At 49.6% G+C, this 22,281-nt stretch overlaps 11 protein-coding genes across 11 annotated transcripts; 1 reads left to right on the top strand and 10 right to left on the bottom strand.

Moving 5' to 3' along the window:
• Positions 1-286: 286 nt before the first annotated feature.
• ACHE_41318S (ankyrin repeat domain-containing protein) lies at positions 287-1,351 on the bottom strand (the record flags this gene model as incomplete). The annotated part of the gene is made up of 1 exon (XM_043279614.1): positions 287-1,351. The coding sequence occupies one exon, from the start codon at positions 1,349-1,351 to the stop codon at positions 287-289; it is 1,065 nt and encodes a 354-aa protein (XP_043137276.1).
• Positions 1,352-2,194: 843 nt separating this feature from the next.
• Positions 2,195-4,216, bottom strand: ACHE_41317S (Zn(II)2Cys6 transcription factor; the record flags this gene model as incomplete). The annotated part of the gene is made up of 3 exons (XM_043279613.1): positions 2,195-3,169; positions 3,218-4,153; positions 4,211-4,216. The coding sequence occupies 3 exons, from the start codon at positions 4,214-4,216 to the stop codon at positions 2,195-2,197; spliced, it is 1,917 nt and encodes a 638-aa protein (XP_043137275.1).
• Positions 4,217-4,478: 262 nt separating this feature from the next.
• ACHE_41316S (putative iron-regulated transporter) lies at positions 4,479-6,216 on the bottom strand (the record flags this gene model as incomplete). The annotated part of the gene is made up of 6 exons (XM_043279612.1): positions 4,479-4,757; positions 4,810-5,319; positions 5,370-5,527; positions 5,575-5,614; positions 5,667-5,836; positions 5,895-6,216. 6 exons carry the CDS (start codon positions 6,214-6,216, stop codon positions 4,479-4,481), a joined length of 1,479 nt encoding a protein of 492 aa, XP_043137274.1.
• Positions 6,217-6,470: 254 nt separating this feature from the next.
• Positions 6,471-8,125, bottom strand: ACHE_41315S (mitochondrial 37S ribosomal protein mS47; the record flags this gene model as incomplete). The annotated part of the gene is made up of 3 exons (XM_043279611.1): positions 6,471-7,676; positions 7,749-7,910; positions 8,000-8,125. The coding sequence occupies 3 exons, from the start codon at positions 8,123-8,125 to the stop codon at positions 6,471-6,473; spliced, it is 1,494 nt and encodes a 497-aa protein (XP_043137273.1).
• Positions 8,126-8,579: 454 nt separating this feature from the next.
• On the bottom strand, positions 8,580-9,518 carry YML6 (mitochondrial 54S ribosomal protein uL4m; the record flags this gene model as incomplete). Its single annotated transcript, XM_043279610.1, has 2 exons — positions 8,580-9,374; positions 9,438-9,518. 2 exons carry the CDS (start codon positions 9,516-9,518, stop codon positions 8,580-8,582), a joined length of 876 nt encoding a protein of 291 aa, XP_043137272.1.
• A 211-nt stretch (positions 9,519-9,729) lies between these two features.
• On the top strand, positions 9,730-11,052 carry ACHE_41313A (mitochondrial 54S ribosomal protein mL38; the record flags this gene model as incomplete). The annotated part of the gene is made up of 2 exons (XM_043279609.1): positions 9,730-10,261; positions 10,328-11,052. 2 exons carry the CDS (start codon positions 9,730-9,732, stop codon positions 11,050-11,052), a joined length of 1,257 nt encoding a protein of 418 aa, XP_043137271.1.
• A 138-nt stretch (positions 11,053-11,190) lies between these two features.
• On the bottom strand, positions 11,191-11,780 carry ACHE_41312S (putative mitochondrial inner membrane protease subunit 1; the record flags this gene model as incomplete). The annotated part of the gene is made up of 2 exons (XM_043279607.1): positions 11,191-11,370; positions 11,421-11,780. 2 exons carry the CDS (start codon positions 11,778-11,780, stop codon positions 11,191-11,193), a joined length of 540 nt encoding a protein of 179 aa, XP_043137270.1.
• A 562-nt stretch (positions 11,781-12,342) lies between these two features.
• ACHE_41311S (OBAP family protein) lies at positions 12,343-13,146 on the bottom strand (the record flags this gene model as incomplete). Its single annotated transcript, XM_043279606.1, has 3 exons — positions 12,343-12,365; positions 12,413-12,868; positions 12,924-13,146. 3 exons carry the CDS (start codon positions 13,144-13,146, stop codon positions 12,343-12,345), a joined length of 702 nt encoding a protein of 233 aa, XP_043137269.1.
• A 2,689-nt stretch (positions 13,147-15,835) lies between these two features.
• GLO2 (hydroxyacylglutathione hydrolase) lies at positions 15,836-17,042 on the bottom strand (the record flags this gene model as incomplete). Its single annotated transcript, XM_043279605.1, has 8 exons — positions 15,836-15,919; positions 15,968-16,129; positions 16,178-16,269; positions 16,322-16,532; positions 16,580-16,613; positions 16,662-16,733; positions 16,789-16,876; positions 16,934-17,042. The coding sequence occupies 8 exons, from the start codon at positions 17,040-17,042 to the stop codon at positions 15,836-15,838; spliced, it is 852 nt and encodes a 283-aa protein (XP_043137268.1).
• Positions 17,043-17,529: 487 nt separating this feature from the next.
• Positions 17,530-18,907, bottom strand: LAS1 (rRNA-processing protein LAS1; the record flags this gene model as incomplete). The annotated part of the gene is made up of 4 exons (XM_043279604.1): positions 17,530-18,007; positions 18,057-18,545; positions 18,596-18,735; positions 18,788-18,907. 4 exons carry the CDS (start codon positions 18,905-18,907, stop codon positions 17,530-17,532), a joined length of 1,227 nt encoding a protein of 408 aa, XP_043137267.1.
• A 1,306-nt stretch (positions 18,908-20,213) lies between these two features.
• ACHE_41308S (uncharacterized protein) lies at positions 20,214-21,224 on the bottom strand (the record flags this gene model as incomplete). The annotated part of the gene is made up of 1 exon (XM_043279603.1): positions 20,214-21,224. The coding sequence occupies one exon, from the start codon at positions 21,222-21,224 to the stop codon at positions 20,214-20,216; it is 1,011 nt and encodes a 336-aa protein (XP_043137266.1).
• Positions 21,225-22,281: the final 1,057 nt, after the last annotated feature.

Below are 22,281 nucleotides of genomic sequence, written 5' to 3'. Positions count from 1 at the left end.
TAAGTTGATTGCTCGCAAATAAAGAGTACTTGATTTGATTGCAAAAGCAGAGGAAAACAAATAATGCCGTTTGATCTTTCGGCGTCAAACTTCGTATTCATAGCCCTAGCTTCAAGCCATATTAATGCCAGGAGTTTCACAGCGTTCAGTCACAGAGATTCTGCTTATACCAGTTCCCATGTGTTAGTAGGAATTCGAAAACAGTGTCAGAGGCTTCGTTCGAATCAGTTGACTTACTCTTATTTCCAACACGGAGCCAGCATTGGCTGTGTTTACATGGAATCTTTCATGCTGCATGTAGCAACGGGATGACCTCTTTGTGACGATTTTTCGTGGCCAAATCTAGCGGTGTACAACCGTCTTCATCTTTTGAGTTGATATCAACTCGACCTGACTTCAGCAGTAGTTGGACATTTCCTATACGGCCAAATCGAGCAGCAGCATGTAGTGCTGTCCGACCGTCTTTATCCTTCCCATTCGGGTCAAGCCGACCTGCGTCCAGCAGCATCTGAACGATTTCCTCATCCTTTCCCTCCGCAGCATACCTCAGCGGTGCACCGCCATTTTCAGCCAGAGAGTTGAACTCAAAATGTTCAGTATCCAACAGCAGTAGGACCTTCTTCTTATTGCTACGTGAAGCAGCAAATGACAAGGCATCGAGTAAATGGCCATTCTCGACCTGACCTAGGTCAAGCAGGAGCCGAGCAACTCCCTCATCGTTATTCTCAATGGCCCATTCTAATGCCGTATAGCACCACCCATTTTCTTCGCTTTTCGTGTTGACATCAGCCTGACCTGTCTCTAACAACACCCGAACCATCTCCTTATGGCCCTCCTTAGCGGCCCATCTCAATGGTGTCATGGCCATGAAGTCCTCCGAGTCGACATTGATCTGATTCATGCCCAACAGCAATCGAGCGATTTCCTTATGGCCGTGTGTAGCAGCATATGACAATGGGGTGCCGCCAAGATCACCCGTTGAATTGACATCAACCTGATCTGTGCTAAGCAGCAACTGAACAACCTCCTGACGATCACCCAAAACAGCCCATGACAGTGCTGTCATGCCGTTTTCATCTTTCGAGTTGACATCGATTCGACGTGTTCCCAGCAGAAATTGAACGACCTCCTTATGTCCACACCAAGCAGCCCCGTGTATTGCTGCATAGCTACCCTCGATCACTGGTGTGTGATCGGCTCCATGTTGATACAGTAGATATTTCAACACCTCAATTTGTCCTTCCATGGCCGTCCGGGAAAACCAAGCATCGCGTAATGCCGGTGACTTAGCAAGATCAATCTTGAAATCTTCATTAAGGCGGGATAACTTGCTGCTGCATGGTCTTCCCATGTGTTGGATGCGTATCTGAAAAATGGATACTTCCAGTAATAAGGTTCCAAGTGTACATGGAATTCCCTAGTCAGGCTATCGTTCTTGCGGCGGAGAATCCACCTACCACCGGTCGACTCAACTGCGATGAGAAAACGCCAACACATCTCAAACATGTGAAGATTCGCGCTGTCCAGGGTGGTGTGGGCCCATGGTATATTAGAACGACAGTAACTTTGTAGCAAGAACTCTTTGACTGATTGGTGGCAGAAACTGACTGCTGCATCATCCTCGTAGTTCTCCTCGTCGGAGGCATAGAAAACAGTGCCCTCGGCGTTATCCCTTTTGGCGATATGGACGATAGGGCTGCATGAAGAGCATATATCGCGGTAGTCATGGGGGATTTGGGCCTCCATCAGGGTGCCGTGTTTGTGTAATACGTATGCAGCTACTATTTCCTTTCTCTTCAAAGGACGCTTGGCAGCGAGCAGGGTGAATGAAAGAAATTGAGCATCCTCCGTTCCATTTATCCTGTTCAAAATCATTGTGTATATTTGATCGAGTCCCTTCGGAAGATCTTTGAGCTTGTTCAAGACGTGATGATTGGGTACGTATTTTAGCTCGCTGAGCATGAGAGATACCCAGAGAAAGGTGCCTCCAGCTTGGTTGCCCAGAGCACTTTTCACTTCGTTTTTCAGACCGTCCGTGTATTTTTTTTTTCTTCGTGCCAGATCATCAGTCTTCGCGGTGATGTAGCGAGACAGATCAACATTGACTTCATTCAACTCTTCCAATAGCAACTGAGTCCTACTGATGGAACCAAATGCTCCGAAAGCCGGTACTCCGTACATATTTTTCAGGGTATCATATCATTACGAAAGAATCAGCAAACAATTCCCGTCTTACGCATCGCGAGTCCGCGCCCGTCCGAGACTCATCCTGCCGCCGTGTCATCTCTGCTAGCAGCATCAGCGCCTGCGTCGCGTTGGGATGTCTCTGCTGCGGTGCAGCCGCGTTTTCAGCCATCCGTCGCATCTCCTGTACAATCCACCTTCGCTGCTCTAACGACCCTTCCAAGCCGGCCACAAATAATGGCCAGATGAAGCTCATTGGCACCAAGTTTCCCTGCTCTTGCTGAGCAGTCTCAACTCTTGCTAGCTGGATGATCTGGTCCACTGCACCATGCACTCGGTCTGTCCGGGGGTAGATAGCAAACGCAACTCGATGCAGGTAGATGAAACTGGCAAGGAAGTTGGCTACGTACTGTCTGAATGTACGACAGATCTCGATGGCAACAGGCGGGCTCAGTGTGTCAAACAGTTCTTCCGGTTTGTCATATATGTCCAGCACCCGCGGCCGACGGTTCCAGAGCGTTTCGAGGTCTGCGCCGACCTTGTGTGCAATCTGCAAGACTTCGAATTCGTCAGAGAGTGTCCCGCGGCTACGGTGGTGAAGATCGATGTAGATTATGCGCCGGATGACTTGCTGCGCTTGGATGTAGAATCGGAATACGGGTCCCGCGATAGCATCATAAATGAGATAGCCCGGCCTCGAAAGTAGATCTTTGTCACCGTTGGGTTCCTTTGCTCGTGCAGAATGCATGCTGCTATTATCCGCATGCCAACTCAGATTAGGCTCCGAAAGTTGGCCCAATTCGATAAGAGGATCGCCATCGCGGCCTGCGATTAATGCCTTGACATCCAGCAAGGAAACCCACGACACTGTCAGGTGCGCCAGTCCGGTCCATGGCTTTGTTCGATTGCGGAATCGTTGGAGCAGTAGATATGCAGAGTGCAGAAACGAGGTCCCGGGACGGCACAAATCGGGGGAAGAGAGCAGCTGCGACCTTTAGACACAGGTAGAGTCAAATAACTTTGGAAAACGTACCTCAGACAGCATGAGCAGAAACACTGCCGCAAATACCCTCTTCAGTATTGACTCGTCCACGTCTCCCAGGATACATTCTTGGATGCCCAGGCTGGCTCGCCGATGATACGTCGGTGCCAATTTCCATCGTTTCCCCTCCATGATCGCCTTGTGCACATCCGCATAGCAATATACGGCATTCAACAGCGGATAAGAGTCTAGCGACTGCGATAGCAGAGCTGGACGCGCGTACTTCCATTCCATATTGACCGGTCCAAAGATCGTTGGAAGCGACTCGATTTCCAGAAAGTACATTAGCAATTGTTCCTCGTATGTCGCTTGAGTCCCGTCCTCTGAAACTGACACCTCGGGTGTCTCTGCATGAATTCCGTCTATGGGTTCTGTCGGGAACCCATCATTTATCGATGTCTGCTGCTCGCCAGAACTGGCCAACGTCGGACTGACAAAATCCGAAACCCCATTAAGGATATTCAACTGCTTTTGTCCCAACTCAGATGTTATCTCCCCAATGAAACCAAGCATATCAAATGGTCCTGTCAGACCCGACCCTCCAGCATTATCGCCTGTCCCGAATTCCCGCTGTCGCTGCTCGTCCGCTCGTAGCACTGTGTCCAAGAAATTAACATTCGCACGTCCCGGAGTCCCGATTGTCGACGTCTCTTCGACTGACACCGTCGCTGGTGCCTCTGCTGCCGGTACTAGCGGTGGGCCCGGAGTCCCTGAGCTATCGCTCTCCGAAACAGTGGCAGTCCTACTCCGCCGTCGCGGCATGACCCTCCCGAAAAAGAATTGGTCGTAGATACATCCCAGCCGGAGTCGAGTACAATTGGCGCAGTGTGGTTTCGCCTCGTCGCATCGAACCTTTCGCGATCTGCAGGTCAAGCAGCCTGTTCGTCTGCGCGGGCCGGAGCGGCCTGTTCCCCGTGCTCTTGGGGGCTGCTCTGATTAGCCTTTATATTCAGAAAAGGTTTGATTGTTGTACGCCAGAAATACCTCCATCGTCGGTTCACTTGTGAGTGTCTGTGACGAGCAGACATGGTTGTGTCGGGGCCGATCGAGTGTTGCTGATTTGGAGTTGCTGAATGGAGTCCCCGCAATGGCGGCATCGGAAGTGTTTTGTATAGCCCCGAGTGTATGCGGTTTCACATGCCAACTACCATAAACGAGAACAGATTTCCTATGCTGTTAATAATGGTCATTGTTATTCAAGAATCGCAATATGTCTATGCAAGACCCGCATATATACAGGGCAAGATGCAATCTAGCTATGCCGTAAATTTAAAGAATTGTTCAACCTCTGCATCTTATCACCCCCGTAGCATAACTTCGACAGGTGCAGCAGATGCCCTCGCTCCTTTCGAACATATCCGGCGAAGCAGATGACAGCCAGCACAATAGCACCATAACTGATTAACACCGGATACTTGAACTGCTCCGGTCGAGGAAAGATAATGGTCGTCGCAAAGGACAGGAGCTCGAAAACGTTCTGCAGTGCCATCTCAGTAGAAGAGAATCGAGCACGGGCATGTTCCTCAATGCCCTATGACAATTAGTTTGCAGAACTAAAAAAGGAATAGGAAGAAAATGCTTACCTCCTGAACCATAAATTGAACCGCAAGATCAAAGCCCCAGAGGCCGATTCGGCTCAAAGAAACGCCAACAATCAAAGTAACTGCTACCATCCGGGAGCTGGCATCGAGAAAGATATAACCCGCCGCGGCAGCGGCCAAGCAACAAGATTGCCAGTTGAGGAACCACAAGCCGGATCTAATGGGTCCGATTCGGTCCATGATAAATGGAGCTGCCCAAGTACCGGAAAGCTCTGCAACCACAGAGCCAATTCGCATACCGCTAACCTCGAGAGGACTGAAGCCGGTGTGGAGCAAATAAGTGACCATGGTTGCGCCAAACGAGAGCACGGTTAGGTAGAGTAGGCTCAGGGAAAATGAGGCGAGGAATACGGAATGAGAGGTATATTCTCGCCATGGAATAATTGTGGTTTGTTTGATGTAGCCGACTAAGCTGTGTGTAGAGGATTCGCTTTCTTCCAGCATATTGTCACCGTTCTCATTCCGTGCCAGTTTCGGGACTGCTTTGTATACCTGATGATCGTCAACGAAGAAACTCGACAATGGACCTGAAGAGCGCCTACCTGTGCAATAGCGCCATATTCTATCACAACGCTAACGGCATTCATTCCAAAAACAGTCCAAATAGCAGCCTTCGTTGACAGTCCATCCAAGAGGGAGATAAACACCGGTGCCAGCAATTTGCAAAAGAGATCTATGCGCCTCATATATGCATTCAAATCTGGACTGTCAGCTACGTCCAACCATGTTGAATAGGGCATACCGCACCTTGTCTCGATACCTCCAGACTATCTGATATCACGACGGCCTATGACAGTCAGAACGGTGCAAGTCATGAGTAAAGGATTACCCGAGCATACCCAGTCACGCTCGACAGAAACGGTATTAGCCATGGCAGCCAATTTCTCCACGCAGGCCAGCAAGGCGACTCCAACGAACAAGCCATGAGACACGATTGTGGGCGTTGTCACCGTATCCAGAAGGACCACAAAGCATGCACATGATGCAGCAACGGGCACTCTTTGCCAAACTAAAACTCAAGTTAGTATAATAAGGTAATCACGCACATTTTGACGATAAAAGAATACCAATAGATTGTCGAACAGCACCTAATCGACTCGCCCGATCCACTACCGATCCCAACCAGGACGAGCACACCACGGCAGCCAGCGAACGAACTAGCGCATAAACGGAGGCATACAGCAGCGTCCCTTTAAATATAGACGCCAGAAACAGCACAGCTCCGAATTCAAACATGCGCGAGTTCCATGTTGATAAAAAGTGCGAGATGTAGAGCCGGACCAAAACCCGCTTAGATGATCGGGGAGATTCTGAATCCGGGCCTGGCAGTAATAGCTCTGCAACGCTTGAGCTCTCCATTAGCGATTCTTCAGTCTCTTCTGGCGACATTGTTTAGCTTTCTATATCACTTGGAAGGAACTGGAGTACGCGCGCTGGTATTGATGTTGTTTTGATTTACCGGCAGAGAAATTACCGATGGCCGTCGCCGAATATCACAAAGTGGGCTGATGTTCCACCAAGGTCGTTCTACAGTGCTGCTCTCGTGACACGCGAGATTCTGCTAAATAAACATAGAAAAATCGAAAATCATATATGCATTCAATAAAGTACATTGGAGACAATTGGTTTCATTATATTTCCTCTTAGTCCCACTTCAATCCTCCCTTTCCGTCGCTGACCGTCCGACGAGCGAGAACCTCGGCGACCTTCTCCTTCACGCCTTCCTTCTGACCCCATTTGCTGACGAATTGGTTGACCGTCTCGTTTCGGTCTTTCGATGTATCCCGGACAAACCGCTCGATCTCCTGTTCAGAGGGAAGAGCGTACTGGGCATGAGGGTATTCCCGGAACTCGGCATCACCAAATAGTTCCATCCGAGACTCGCCCTCAGGCAGCTTGAAGAACGAGGCAACATACTCGTCGGTCACTTCACTGAGAGTCGCGGGCTGCCACGAGGCCTGGCGCGGCGGCTTGGACATGAGTCGGGCCTTGACGCCCTCCACAAAGTCCGGGTGTCTCATGAAGTGTGCCGCAATCCCATGCTCACGCTGGAAGGTCTCGTCGATAGTCCATCTCCTGCCCAAGCGCAGTGCGCGGAGAGCCACCTTGAGAGACGTGGGAGACCGGCTGGACAGGGTCTCCAGAGTCTTCTGCGCCCATTCCTTCTGCTCCGCTTCTCTCTCGAGAGCCTGGAAGATCTCCTCCACACTGTTGTACTGGAAGCAGCGGTCGATGGCATTCCGCAGGTTTCCGGCCAGAAGAATAGGCTGCTCCTGGATGGAGGGCAGGCCCGTTGAGAATTCGGAGATAGTCTGGTTGACCAGATCCAGTCGCTCCCGCAAGCTGGAGTAGTCCTTGAAGACCAGCTCTGACAGACGTTGCGTCATGTTGCCCAAAACGCTTGAGTCAATGTAGTGGGTAGCAATGCCGGCGTACAAGGACTGCACGCCCTTCAAACGCTCCGAAGTCAGAGCCAAGTAGGTTCCAATCTCACCGTCAAGACGAGACAGGAAGAAAGAGCCTCCAACGTCTGGGAAATATCCAATGGTGGTCTCGGGCATGGCGAACAATGTCCGCTCTGTCGCAATCCGGAAAGGAGCGTGCACACTGAGACCGACACCACCCCCCATAGTAACGCCGTCCATGACGGATATGTAAGGTTTCTTGTAGCCCGCGATAGCGTGGTCGAGGCGGAATTCGAGTCCAAAGAAATCCGACGACTTCTTCTGTCCCTCGATACCCTGCTCATTCTGCAGAGCCAGAGCAGCAACATCTCCTCCTGCGCAGAGAGCTTTCTCCCCGGCGCCAGAAACCATGATCACATTCGCCAATTCGGATTTCTCCCATTCCTAAACCCATTCAAATTGTTTAGCAGCCGGTCTCTTCCCAAGTAACGCCCTTTGTAGTCCCGGGGTGCCCACCTTCAATCTGGGGAGAATCTTCCGTGCCATCGAACCGTTTAAGGCGTTGAACTTCGCAGGTCGGTTCAATTCGACCAATCGAACACCGTAGAGAGAATTGAAGAGGACATCGTCGGTTTCGTCCCCTTCTTGGGGTTTGGTGAGCTCTGCCAGCGTCGACATCTACAATTGTTAGCACGACTGTCCAGGAAAAGCAAACAACTGCCAAACAAGCGCAACAGTAATGCCCAACACAATTCACCCATACATACCTTGGCAGTAACTCCGAAAGCCGGGTTGGTCACTTTGGCGCGAAGAGGCATGGCAATGGATGGAGAAGCCCGCGAGATCCAGCTCGACGGCGTAGAGAACCGGCAGAGACTGTTTCGAAGTAACATCAAGACTAGATGTAAGGGAAGCAAACTAAAGAAAAGAAAGGAAAGAAAGAAAGAGAGGGATCAGAGGGTTCCTCTTAACGAAAGTCAACGGCTGGTTCTCCGCTTGACAAGACCTCGGGAGTTTTTTTCGCGGTGATGATTTTCCCCCGCCGGTAAGCGTCACAGCAGCCGAAACTACAGCGTTACCACGCATGGAATGTAGAGAGACAAGAAGACATTGTTATAAACTAAGTATCAATTGAGCTTCTACGGTCATTGATTGTGGTGTTCCATATGATATATGTTACGTCCCGACAATATCCCATAGTTCCAAGAACCGGTTATGCGGGATTGACGGCAATCGATCCGACCTGTTGAACTGTAGAGCTTCTATTTGTACATGGCAGAGATACTAAGAACTAAAAACACAAAGAGGTCCATATCGTCAAAAGTCGCATCACTCAATTCCCCTCGTTCAATACAGAGCCCGCGCGGGTTTGCTGTTCAAATCCCTCGAATGCGTAGCCAGCAGCCGGTCCAGCGCCTTCTTCTCGATAATCAATCGGCCAGTCTCCAAAATATCCTTAACATCGACATCCGGGCGGTCCAATATCTTCGCGTGCTGTCCCACCTCGCGAACAGTCGAGAATAGATGCTCATCCAAATGTTCCGTAATCAGCGTAGAGCGGCCAAACTCCCGTCCCCAGTTGTTGGCCTTGAACATATCCGTAATCAGATGCGGCGTTGCGTCCTCAGGAATCGAAATCTCGTTGTCCAGGATAATCAGCTGGCCCCGCTTGTACCGGTAACTGAGGGCAATCCGCCATGCCTGGTCGTAAATCTTCCGCGGGAGCTCGGAGGAGAAATCGCGGGGCTTAGGACCAAAGGCAACACCACCACCCTTCCGGATAGGCGACTGCTTGTTACCAACACGTGCCCGACCTGTTCCCTTTTGCGGATGCAATTTTCGGTGGCTTCCGTGCACTTCGTCCCTCCACTTGGTGTTCGCGCTACCTTGTCGGGTCTTGTCACCTTCGTATACGACTGCTCGGTGCAAAATGTCTTTCCGGAGGGGCATCAGGAGGTGGTTTCTCGAGTATTCGACGAAACGGAGGGGTTCCATAGAGGGGAAATGGTATGCGGTAGCCTTGACGGGCTCGGGGTTCAACAACGGATGCGAGGTGACTGGGGCTTCTCTGGTGAGATATTCAGTCGAAGGCTGTGCCTCGGTGGTCGTCGATCGCGACACGGAAGTAGAAAGGCATCGTATCTGTTGGCATTGCACTCGTTAGGATTCAACCATCTATTTTGAGAAAAACGCAATTGAGCGCACCGTTGTCGCCTCGGGCCTGGCAAAAAATCCGGGACTCCGCGAGAGCCACCGGAACATGCGAAGAGCCTCGCTTCCCGGCATTGTCCCAATATTTTGCGTAGATAATGTCGTTGTTCTGCGTGTCCAGTAACGGGCGACAATTATCACCGCAGAGCAAAAGTCGGGCGGTGGATGTTGGGGCTTGGCAGAAAAAAGTTCCGTCCGCCAGAGATCACAGTGTGCACCAAACACCACTTCCGGCCACGCCCTCGTCTCGAATCACAACCCCCTCCACTCCTATTTTACTACTACGATGGCTCATTGCGAACGGGCGTCGAAGCCCTTGCTTCAATGCCTGTGGAGTACCCCTACGAGGGGTCTTCATGGCCTGCAGTCGGCACGAGCCTTCCACTCCACCTCGGTGGCCCGCGAAGAGGCTCAGGCCGAGACCAAGAGCCAACCGTTCCATAAATCGCCTGACCCGGAATTGGTGTCGAGTCCTCGATTGGAGCGACGGCTTATGAGACAGGGTATTACTCCCGTGGGTTCTCGTCGACGTCGAGCCGCATTGCAGAACTCCCCCAACGTCCCGTTTGAGCAGCTGCCCTATCAATGTTTCCAGGAGGCACGGAATATCTTGCAGGCGGACCGGATAGAGAAGTTGAAGGATATTGAGCGGATCAGGGAGAAGATCGCCAAATATGAGGCTCTCAACCCCGAGCAAGCCGGTGGGAAGCAGGTGCAGAACTCCAAGCTGGGGGCCTGGAAGGAGCATCTGGAAAAGCTGAAGATTCAGGCGGACATCAATGACCCAATTGTCAAGAGGAAATTTGAAGATGGCAAAGGTGAGATTCACTGTATACTCTAGGCGAAAGTTGGGCGAAACGGATGCTAATTGCTTTCTTGGTTAGGTGATATGTCGAAGCCCATCTACCGTTTTCTGGCCGATCGGAAATGGAGAGAATACCGACGGAAGATCCTCGTTCAACGAATCACTCAGATGAAAGTGATTCCCGATGTACTCCCTCATTGTGACCCGGTGGTGGATGCCAAGCTATACTTTGGCCGCGATCTGATCCAGCCGGGAGAATTTGTCAACTCCAAGGCCAGCACCACCGCGCCGAAGCTTGATGTGCAGATGTTTGGGGGCGGTAATAAATTGGTGACCATTGTAGTGGTCGACCCGGATGTGCCCAATGTGGAAAAGGACGGCTTTGACTACAGAATGCACTACCTTGCCGTCAACGTACCCTTGTCGGCCACTTTGACCAAGGTCGATCTCTCCCAATTGTCGACCGAATCTCAGGTTGTCCTGCCTTGGGAGCCGCCAGTTGCGCAAAAGGGCAGTCCCTATCACCGTTTGTCCGTCTTCGTTTTGGAACAAAACAATTCGCAGCCGTTGGATTTCGCCGCGATCAAGGCCAAGGAGACGGAGCGTCACAACATGAGCCTCCGGCCACTGCAGACCCTGTATCACCTGAAGCCAATCGGAGCACACCTCTTCCGAAACCAATGGGATGACAACACGCTGGAAGTCATGAAGCAGATTGGATACCCCGAAGCGGATGTGGAGCTTCGTCGCAAGAGGGTCGAGCCTCTTCCTTACAAGAGGAGAAACCCGTCGACGATGCGGTGATTTCCTCTTCCTTTTTGAGTATCAGATGTTATATCACATGGTTCGTAAATCTGTATTGTACAATGAAGATGTATGAATATGCGCAATGAATTCCACAAAACTCCTAACTCCTCCCAAGGGTATCCTCCGTAGCAATGATCACTCGTCAGACAATTCAGTCAGTTGCATTGGATTCCGCACCCATTGCATTTTCGACAATGGCCAGACGCGTGCAATGATCTTTCCATTCACAAGACCCAACGGAACAGGGCCATAGTTCCTCGAATCTCTCGACCAGGGCAGGTTATCACCAGCGAGATAGACATGACCTTCGGGGACCTACTAACACATTAGCTCTGAGCAACAGACTTGAACTCAGCAAATCTTACTTGAATCATCTCCTTATCCATTCCAGCCTCCGTACTAAACGCTGGATCCTTACAGACAAAATCCCCCGGCATCCCAAGCACCCTCTTAGCCCCATTCACGCCTAGAAACGAAGGGTGGTAGAACCGCACCACATCACCCACCGCAATCCCGCGTCCATGCTTGTGCCAGCGGGAAATAAGTAGATAGTCGCCCCGGGGACTGAACGTGGGGTACATCGAGGGGCCCTCGCTAAGCTGCACGGTGACCAGATGCTCCCAGATTAGGGTGCAGGCGCAGAAGAGGCCGACGCCATCGAGAACGAGGCGAAAGGCGCCGCCGGGAGTTGAGCGGCGCATAGTTGAGCGGATGAAGTGGTCCATCAGGGCATTCTTTTCTTCTATTGTCTCTCTTGCTTGATCGTGGGGTATCGACTTGTTGATATTGCTGTATCGGAGGTTCGGCGCCGATGGGTCACGTGTAAGAGTCTATAAATTCGCTTGTGCGGAGATTTTTCTCCCACAAACTCTCCCACCACATACCATGGAGTCTTCCAGCACAACAATCAATTGAAGACCATATCTGAGTGAAAAAGGGTGTTAATGATGCATTCTACTCTCTAATTATTCTATTTGCTCTGATACAATCGAGTTACGCTTCTAAAAATGCTAGAGCTCGTCGTCGCCGAAATACATAACCAGGACGCGCGAGTGTGGACAGTGAAGCAAGAAGAGCACGAGTCTCTATACCACACAGTGGTGAGATATCCCGTTCGATCTCCTTCCAGCTTTGACCCCATTTAGTTATGGGACTGGGAAGTTGGGGAGTGAGAGGGAGACACTACTAGATATTCCATAGTTTCTTCAAAATCAATTTTTTTTTATATCAGCTCATCCTGTTCCGTATGCAGATGCAATCATCTTGACCCCTCTTATGTTCGAATTACTAGCGCCACATACCATCCGCCTCTATCACAGCGTTAGCCTGCTCTCACAAGTCCGGAATGGCAACTCACCAGGATCCTTCTCAGGGGACGGTATATACCCCCTCTTCTCCGCCTTAACCGAAACATCAACGCCAAACCTCTCGTCTCTCTCTTTCACCAACGCCCTCAGCCCCTCCGGATTCGCCGACTTCACCCTCTCCTCCGACGTAAAACTGCCCATCAACTGCGGCGGTCCCATTGGCACCGGATGGCCCCGGTCCACCTGCCAGAAGTGGTATACTTTGCCGTACAGCGGGATGATATCTTCCATCTCGGCCGTTTCGGCGGCTTCCCAGGCGGCATTGGGTACTCCGGCTGGGGAGGGCATGATGAGCATACCGCTTTTGACTTCGTATTCGTGTGTGTGCCAGAGTCTCTTTTCCTCCGTGGGGAGGGTTTTAAATAACCGCGGGGTGATCATGTATTCGATACCGATCAGTTTTGCGTTGGGTTTATCGGATTCGTAGAGCAGACATTGTCTGACGTCTATTCTTTGTCAACACCACTCGCACTAGGAATAATGGGCTGGGGAATAGCATACCCTCCGTAACATGCGCACAGTAATGATTCGCCTCGACGCACCGCGTCGGATCAGACGCATAGACATGGAACGCATTCAAATGAGCACATATCTGCTTAACCGGGGTGAAATCCTGGACCATCCGTGCGCCGGTCTCGAGCACCCGGCTTTTGGTCGACAAGGGGTCTCCGGGATTACCATTGTCATCAACGGGAAGGCCTTTGCAAGTCGCCATTTTGTCCATCTTGTGCTCCTATGATTGTTCTTTTCTTGGCAATGCTACGTTAAGGTACGGCCGGTTATTGATATAGATGCGAATCGTCTGACGTCACGATGATAATGGTCGTTGGCGAAAGATTGGCTGTCATACGGTCGAATTCACAGACTAAATTTATGGTTGACATTCATATTGCAGAGCATAATATGTAATTGGCTTGACTATGTAAATTGGTCTGGTTCAACATAGTTTAGGGCACAGGGGGTACAGCAAAATCATAGATAGGAAAGGAAAAGAAAGAAACGGCAATGACTATACTAATTCTTCCTTTGTCCGAGACGAAGCGACTGACGAGCCTATCACAGAGGACTACTCTTGCAGTCCATGACCTTAATGTCTTCAGCATACGGCCCAGCTAGCTCCTAGTGTAAACCACATAGAGGCGTTGTCAGAGGGTTTCTCTATGCGCTCTTGAAAATGCGGCATCGAATTCCATCGTAAGAGACAGCACCGGACCGAACTCCAGTGGGAGTTCTTTTCCACGTCTTGACAGTTCCTTGTAACAGTTCCTGGGCCCCCAAGGGGCACAAGAGTTGTATGCCCTTGGTCTTAGGCATGACCAGTCATGCAACAAAAGCCTAGGCCCTGTAATTAGAGTGAGTTACAGTGTCATACATGCACATGCACACGGAAACATGCGTACCTCATACCAGGTTATCCCATTATAATCACTTGTCTTGTTAGTGTCCAGTAGTTTGCCTTCGATGATGTAATAAGATCGGTAGTTACCATTTCCTCTCCCGGAAACTGGGAATGGTACGCTATGGCTGCGAGTATATTGGGGCTTTGGTTTGCCTTGGCGTAAAACGGCAGCTGCTCTTGCAACTCGGCGATCCTCTCAGCACGCGTCAAAGGCCACTCCGGTGGTGAAAATGGAAAATCCCATTTATCTAAATTTGGCAAAGGTCTGTCGGTGAACTCGAAATCGGTGATGGTTCTTTCTTTATTTTCTCTACTCGTACTCATGCTTAGCAGCTCGCTAGAAACGATCATGATGAGAACACTTACCTTCGAAATTGGTCGCTGGTATGGGTGTGGCTGTTGACTCGGGCCCAATCTAAACTCTTCTACCCATGACTGTAGGTATGATATGACGGACCGAAGAAAATCTTTGCCTTGGAGTCGGTATAATATTTTCAACCTCTGCTTCAAGGCTCTTAAATTTATCAGGTGGTAGGACTCAGCAAATTCCGCTGCCAGGTGAGCGGTCTGCTCACTTATGTGCATCTCGATGACCTTGTTGGATGGTCCACCTTGTCTTTCACGCCATAGCGAGTCCAGCAGCACAACAAACAGCCTATGCCGCTTCGCTGTTGTCATGCCAATTTGCGAATTCATGTTGCTTGAAAAAGGCGTTGAGATGCGGCGACAGATACACTCGCAAGAAGACCTGTTTGTTGTCTGACTTACGGCTTATTGGGTTTTCTGAATCTCTTTAGGTCTTGTATATAAGGTTGCAAATGGCTTGCACAGGTTGGTAATTCGTCTGACGTTACAATGATAATGACTGTTAGTCAAACTTCACGCCTTTTCTATTTAACCACCAGCATCATGTCGGAAGGCACGATTAAACACCATAAGATTCTAGCGATTGCCCTTAATTCGCTTTGGCGAGAGAAGCGCGAGCGACGGACCTCTAGAAAACGTAATCGAGAGATACGTGACCGAGAGAACCCGCGTACCTCACCGGGGTCATACGTTGGGTTCTTCCTCCGAATGAGTTTAAGAGTCTAGAGCTAGAAGCCAGCCAGAGCATGCCCGCAAGATGATCAATCTATTGCCAGAAAATTACCCTCATTGGTGACTGGTTTCAAAACGGGCCCGAGCCGGCAGCCCTACCCGCTCCAGCGACCGATTCTCGAGGTAGTGTTTCCCAGCTTAGTTATGTACTGAGACTAAGAACAAGTAGATGAACCGAGCGAGAAATCTGCGCCTAATCTTCCCGCGGAGTCAGGACCGGTTCCAGAAGACGAACCTCCGTTTCGGCTACCCAGATGGCCTCTGGCCCGCTCAGAATGAATGGCAGAACTAAAAGAACAGTTGACCTTTATATCATGACAGTCAGGTCAGAAGCATTCTTGCCGCCATAAGCTATCACAATCAGTTTCCGTCGAATGATATGGTGGCGCCAGACGCAATCATATTCAAGCAAAGCAGTTATCGATGAAATGAGATTAAATGACTACGAAGGGCCGGCGTGGTTCGAGGTAAAATATCAGGAGGATCATATTACTTTCTATGTGCACTGTAACTCATTCTCCTTGTTCTAGGGTGGTCCCGATGATTGCTTCTGACTGATTACCCCTTTCCATTAGTCGAATGCTGAGTTTCGGCTACCAATTCAAGGCTGCTCAACGGTGTGCAGGACGTCCTTGAATCTTTAGATAGGCTTCATCGAGTTGGTGGATTAATGAAGAAGGGAATGAAGCAAAAAGGGGAGTTCAGGAGAAAACAAAGAGAAGCGAGGGACCAGAAGACGATAAAAAAGAAAGTGCCGTCTGCCAGAAATGGGATTGTCTGCATAGCTGCCCTATACTCGTAGACCTTTAAATCAGGTAGTTCATGGACAACATATTTCAATGGCGAGACCAGCATCCTCCAGCGGAACACTCAGCCACACACATGCAATTTGTTTTGCTATAATACAGTGTGCAATCTACATAGCATTCTTCATCTCTCTCAACGCCGCCATCACATCCACCGGGTTCGTCTTTCCAGTCTTTTTCTGAATCTCGGGGTCCTAGTCTTGTCAGCTCGCCCTCTCGCAAACTAGCCAGGATAGACCTACATTGACACGCATGAAGACATTGTGCAACTTTTCATCACCAATGGTGAACTTGCCCTGCGTCTGCGGATTCTGCGCCGCAAACGTCTGCAACTTCTTTATTGGCTCGGACTCCGAAACGGCCATGCAGAACTTGACATTCCCTTTTGTGTATTCGTGGCCGGGCTGCTTCTCGTTAGTCACGTTCAAGTGTAACATGCAAAGACAACTTACGTAGACCTTAGTATCATCTGGCAACGCAGCGAGGGTCTCGTTCAAGGCCTTGTGCATCTCCTGGGCATTTCCTTCGAAGAAACGGCCGCATCCTGTCAAGGATTAGATCGTTGTGTCCAAAAAGAATGATGAACGAAGACCCACCGCCAATAAAAAGGGTATCACCTGTGAATACCACACGCTGATCGCCATCCTCCATAAAGTAACAGATGCTATCCTGAGTATGGCAGGGGGTGTGGAGAGCCTTGACCGTAATCCGCTCGCCGATCTTAAACGTCTCGCCATGTTTAGGGGTAGTCGTCACGGATGCGCTATCCTTTCCTCCGATAACAGGGAGTTTACCGAATTGCTTAAGCTGGTTTTTATTAGTATTGGTTTATTTCCCATGGATATGTAGCTTACAATTTCATTATTCCCGCCAGCATGATCCCAATGACTAGAAAGTCAGCCTCGAACCTAATCATCCCGAAAGGAAACAACATACTGATGAGTGTTCACAATGGCAGTAAGGTCGATCGTCCCGTTTTTGATCTGCGACTTCAACACCGGCGCAACTCTGGCTAGTCAGCGTCTACCGCGGTACTCAATACACCAGTGGGGTAAGAACATACTCTGGTGGATTGGCAGGATCAATAATCACAGAATGTTTTGTCGGTTCGTCAGTCACCAGATAGGCATAGTTATTGCCCTTTCCGGTCCCTTTGAGTCAGGATTAGCACGCCTAGTATGCATATGTATATTCTTTTGGCTACTCACACATCGGAATCGAATGGACGTGCATTTTTCTGGTCTGTTGTGGCGTTTTTTGGGCTCGTGATTGACAGAATCGAATAGACGGTCTGATTAATGTGCGCGTCAAAGTCATCGACGGTAAGACAGTACAAGACAGTTGTTTATCGTATGCGGGGTGTTGTACTATGGATGCTTCTATGAGAATCGAGGAGTTGTTCAGCAATGACGGCAATCTTAGTCATCTCACGTGACTTGTCCGCGGAGATGTATACAGGCAAGAAGAGATGCAAAGTCATGGCCGTTGAAGTCGGATGCGAAAATGCAGAATGCTAGTTCTGGCATGAGACAGTCCCCGTCTAGCAAGTCTGCCGAGTTTCATGCCGTTTATCTACGCACGGGGTTTGACCTGCAGGATATATCGTTCGCATAGAACTCGATTGGGAGTACTTGTACGGTATGCAAATGCAGGTGTTGGGCCAACATGTGCAGGATGGAGTTTACTGCATTGCGTTGTCTTTGTCTGATGCAAAATTGGTATCTTGTTAGATGTGATCTGGGGTATCCTGTTATGAGCAAGGAGTGCACATGCTGTATATATTACATTCAATATGACATGGTGTCTAAGCAACACCCAATGGCCGACTATCCCACAACTCCAATGACTCCCACCCTAACTCCCGCAGCGCGCCCGCATCTGCATCTGCATTCCCATCTAAAATCATTGCCTCAGTTCGCGTCTGCATCCGCGGCACCGACAAAGAAACAGCACCCTTAGCCCTCTTTACCTCCTCCTTGAGCAAAACCTTCTTCAGCATATCGGTCCAATGGTTCGGGTTTGCCTCGCACGCAGCAAGGAGGTAGCTGAACGAAAGTAACCGTCTGCTGGATTTCCATTCGGTCGAGCGTAGGATGTGGTCTAACCAGGTGTAGATTGCTTCGTGGCAAGCGTTATTTTTGGTGTCTTTAGTTTGCGTCGAGAATGCAAGATCGTTAACCATTTCCTCTGTTAGGGTTGATAGGAATGCAGAATGGCTTTCTGTGATCATTTGCAAGAGCTGCTCCCATTTGATAAAGGTGTCGTGTAACGAGTCTCCTAGCCTGTACATTGTCAGCATATCATCCTTCACCGTAGCAAAGAGATACTTACCTCCGTCCAGCAGGGACTAATACCGATTCATCCAACAGCACTCTTGACAGAAGAACAGCCCCCTTCCGCAAAGCCTTACATATCGACACCAGCTGTGTCGCGGTAGTAGTCTGGTACTGAGCCTTGCGTTTCTTCCTCGGCGGCTGCTGCTCTTCACCTTCTCCCTTCACCAACGGACTCAGAGTATCCAGAATAGACTTCTTGACCCCCAGGTCATCACAATCAATCTCTTCCGCATCAGCCGGAACCAAAGCTGAAACCGGAGGGGCAGCAGCGGCATGCGGATCAACCTTGGCCCAGTAATAATCCCACAACCACTCCAGAGATCGCTGGGTTGCATGCCGGAGCACAATTAGCGAAGGAAGTTCGCGATGTGTAGCCTCGTGCCGCAATTCTACAAACGAAGCCGGAAGACCGAGGTCAATGGCCCTCTGGAACATGGTTTTTCTCATGCCAGGAATTTTAGCGTCAACAAGGCCGGTGACAAATCTGTCCTGTTAGTATATTACTTCTATTTATTCTATAAGCAGGGTGCATACCGGCAAAAAGCAGCAGAATAGGTCGCGCGAATAGAAAAGACAGAATTTTTCCCGGCATCGTCGTGCAGAATGGCATCTGTTAATAACGCCGTTGCTTCGATGGGATGGGGGAGGCTACCCCGTAGTTTCCAGATCGATACCTAATAGGATTAACATGGGATTCAAGATGAAAAGGAGAGAAGATATAAATACCTTTGCGCAAGCTTGAGAGCGCAAATCCGGTCCGTCGTATGTTGGCGGGGGATAGAATTGGTCTCGCACCGCAAGTAATTGAGCCTGGGTTTTCCAGGGCGTGAAGACGACTTTTGCCATGCTCCTTTTATACAGAATTAAATAGGACCATGTATCTACAACCCTATTTTTGTAGAGAAGACTGCTACTGATTTTTGCGGATATGTTCGGGATATTGTTGTTCCTGGTAGATAGTTTCTCCGTGTCTATACGCAGACATGTATTCACTCAACTCATCAGACATATAGAAACTTACTTATTTTATCTTGATACTCATAGCATCTCTCACTATGGTTACTAATGTGCCAGATGGTACACAGTATCATACACCACAGGATCCCCTCGCCCAAGTCCAAAATGACATCCTCCACACAAGGGATTCAGAACTCGTTTACAATAACGTCAACCCAGAATGGGGATCTCAGATCACTGGCTCACTAATGAACACGAAAAAATAGAATCATCCAGGTCGAAAATTAGCTACAGCTCAGTCACGAAGGTGCTATGAATCAGAATAGCGCCGTCAGAAATCCACGGATGTCATCTCAACTGGTTCATACAAGAAATGTCTGATTGGAGAGACAATAATTTGATGAATCGAGAAGAATAAAAATTACTGAAACTGATCACAGACGAAAGTCAGTATTGTTTTACTAACTTCTACTAATGACGGACAGTAAATGACCGCTTTAGCGCCCCGTATCAAGACTCGAAAAAGACACCGAATCTCATGATAACACCCAACAATTAGCGTCACCTATCGGCCGTGATCGGATCTGAATGGTCGAAGCCATGGCCGCGCATGCTCGATGATATGAAGCTGTGGTTAGTAGGAGGCCGACCGGATGTGAACGTTGTCATACTTCTCAACTGGTCGCGGAAGGCAAACACCAATCAAATGCAAGGTTCCGCGGAGGTATATATCCGGGATGCTATGGAGAAACCATATTTACGACAGCGTGTGATACGTGACCTTCATTTCTGTGATAATCGCAAGTGATAAGCTGTAGACAATCCTTCCAGATACAGCGGAGTCTTCGATACAAATTACCTGGGGAGAGCTGTTTGGTCCTGTTTTACTACAGGATCGCAATCCTGGTGCCTTCCTTCTGTTGAGCATTGACAATCTCCGGGTCGAAGCGCGGGATGCACTTGTGCACATGAACATGGTTCTTGTGGTCTAGTCCGCGGTCCATTAACAGTTTACAAAGAGCCCAAGTTGCTTGAAGCGAAATGATAATATATTGAGCTAATGTGTACATGAGAAGTCAAATAGCAATCGTCCAATCCCGGGTATTCTCTCATGTATATATGCTAAACGCCTAGCTAAAGATAGAAAATCAAAACACAAAACTCCTCGCTATGCAATAATAAAACGTAAATCTCGTTAAATCCATCCGTATCCGTAATTCATGCATGATTGCTCAAGAGGCAAGAACGGCTGCGTGTCCGTGATGACATGTTGGTCAAAAGAGGCCTCATCATCGAAAAGAAATGACTGAGACAGCAGGTTCATGTCCGGTTTTACCGGGTTCTTAAGAGGCTCGTAGTACTGCGACTGTTCCGGTGTCCTTTGGACGGACTGGTCGTTGTTTGCCTCTTCGTCATCATCTTCACCATCCTTGGTGGTGTTAGGAGACAAAGGCGTAAAGGTTTCCTCCAATTTCAGTCCCTTGCCCAAAACGCCACCGTTGAAACTTTCCGGTTGGTTGTAGAGACCCATTCCAACCAGCTCATCCTTATCGTCTTGCGCCTCAGACTCAAGTGGTTGCATAGGAAGCAAATCCGGCGTCGGAGGCCCGGTCACCTCGCCCGAAGACGGGACACTTTCGTATCCGGATGTGGCGTCCAGCGAAGGCATGTTGTTGTTCATAGACATCATATCAAACGACCAAGCATCGGAGAGATGGGAAGTCGTCGACAGATCAGGCATACTACCATCCCAGGCTGAAGGCTCGACCTGCGAACCATCATCCATGGGCAAGAACGGTGCCATGGAAAGGGGCTCGTCGGAGAGAGGAAGACCAGATAGCGAGTATGATGTTGATGGGAGGATCATATCATCGGTGTAGAAGAGAGGGTCATCGTTCATTTGTTGAGGGAGAGCCATGGCGGAGAGGTTTATCGAAGCAGTAGTGGAAGGTGGCATATAGTTCGGTGTTGTATGGCCGGCGGGATGCCAGCTCATTGGACGAGAGCGACGGCCTCTTCGAAGTAATGTTGGATCGAAGGAGGGGTCATAACTTGGACTGGGACCGGTAGAAGGGTACATATTCGAAGAGGAAGACATGGCAGTGGTGATAGCTCTCCGTCTGTTAGCTGGAGCAGCAGTATTGTTATGCGGTTTGAAAGTGGGCCAGGAGGGCGTCCATTGAAAAGTGGGTTGCCAGTGGGCCATGAGTACGGTCGAGAAAGTTATATAGGAGTAGATGTAGTAGACGTAGTAACCGTACAAATATGTAGAATGGTATGGTATGGAGAAGAAGTGCAAGAAGATGGGTAGATAATCAGTAGGGAAGGAGGTACAAATACGGAGTACAGGCAGGCATGTTAAGAAGCAGGCGGCAGGTGGCCAAGGCGCATAACGGGTAGGCTCCGGAGATATTCTGGACTAGTGTCTCTGTAATGATATTCCAAGATGACACAGGGATGGACAAAGTGTGCTGCCCGTGAGTCGTCTATCCGAGAGATTATTGGTGCATTGTCCATCATCCGGAGGTATCCCAGACGGAGTCGGAGCCCGAACAGCGATGGGCGCATATGATGGACCAATTATGGACATGACTGATTTCTTTAATCTGGACGATGGAACCGACTATCACTAACTTGAAGGTAATTAATATGGGACCAACCACGCTGGTCGACTCTGTAGACTCCACCGATCCCATCCCATCTGCCCAACGCGTCAACCGCCCCGATCCAAAGAACCGAATCTTCCGTCCTTTGGTACGCAAGGGTGACAACAACAAGACCAGGGGTTCTCTACGACTGGTCTTAATAATCTTCCACATCATTGACTCACTCTCAGGAACATTCTCCGAAGTCACCTCCGTAATACTTCCGGAGATTACCAGGACAAGACGACGGCAACGGACAAACCGGCCAAGGCGGACGGCATGGCATGGCATGGATGGACATGAATGACTCCACCGACTAAGGGGGGCAAGATGGGGGAGGGTGGTTGGACTCAGAAATTGGAACAGAACAAATTCCAGAAGGATTTGCAGTCGGTCCGGGTGGGTGCATTCTCTCGCTTTCGCTAACCACTGGAGGGAAAAAAAAAAATTTCCTTAGCGCTAGTCAGGGTCCGAAAGGGAATGGCGGTGGCCAGGATCAGGCTCGGAATCACATCATGAAAAGGTCAGAGTTTGATCGGCCTCTATGACTATCAGTAACTTATTACTCGTCCTGGACATGTACTTGTATCGGCAGGATGGTCCGGTAGGTGAGAAGTC

The sequence above is a fragment of the Aspergillus chevalieri genome, chromosome 4, assembly GCF_016861735.1.
Source record: "Aspergillus chevalieri M1 DNA, chromosome 4, nearly complete sequence".
NCBI classification, from domain to species: Eukaryota; Fungi; Ascomycota; class Eurotiomycetes; order Eurotiales; family Aspergillaceae; genus Aspergillus; species Aspergillus chevalieri.
This window is presented reverse-complemented; position numbering and strand designations above follow the sequence as displayed.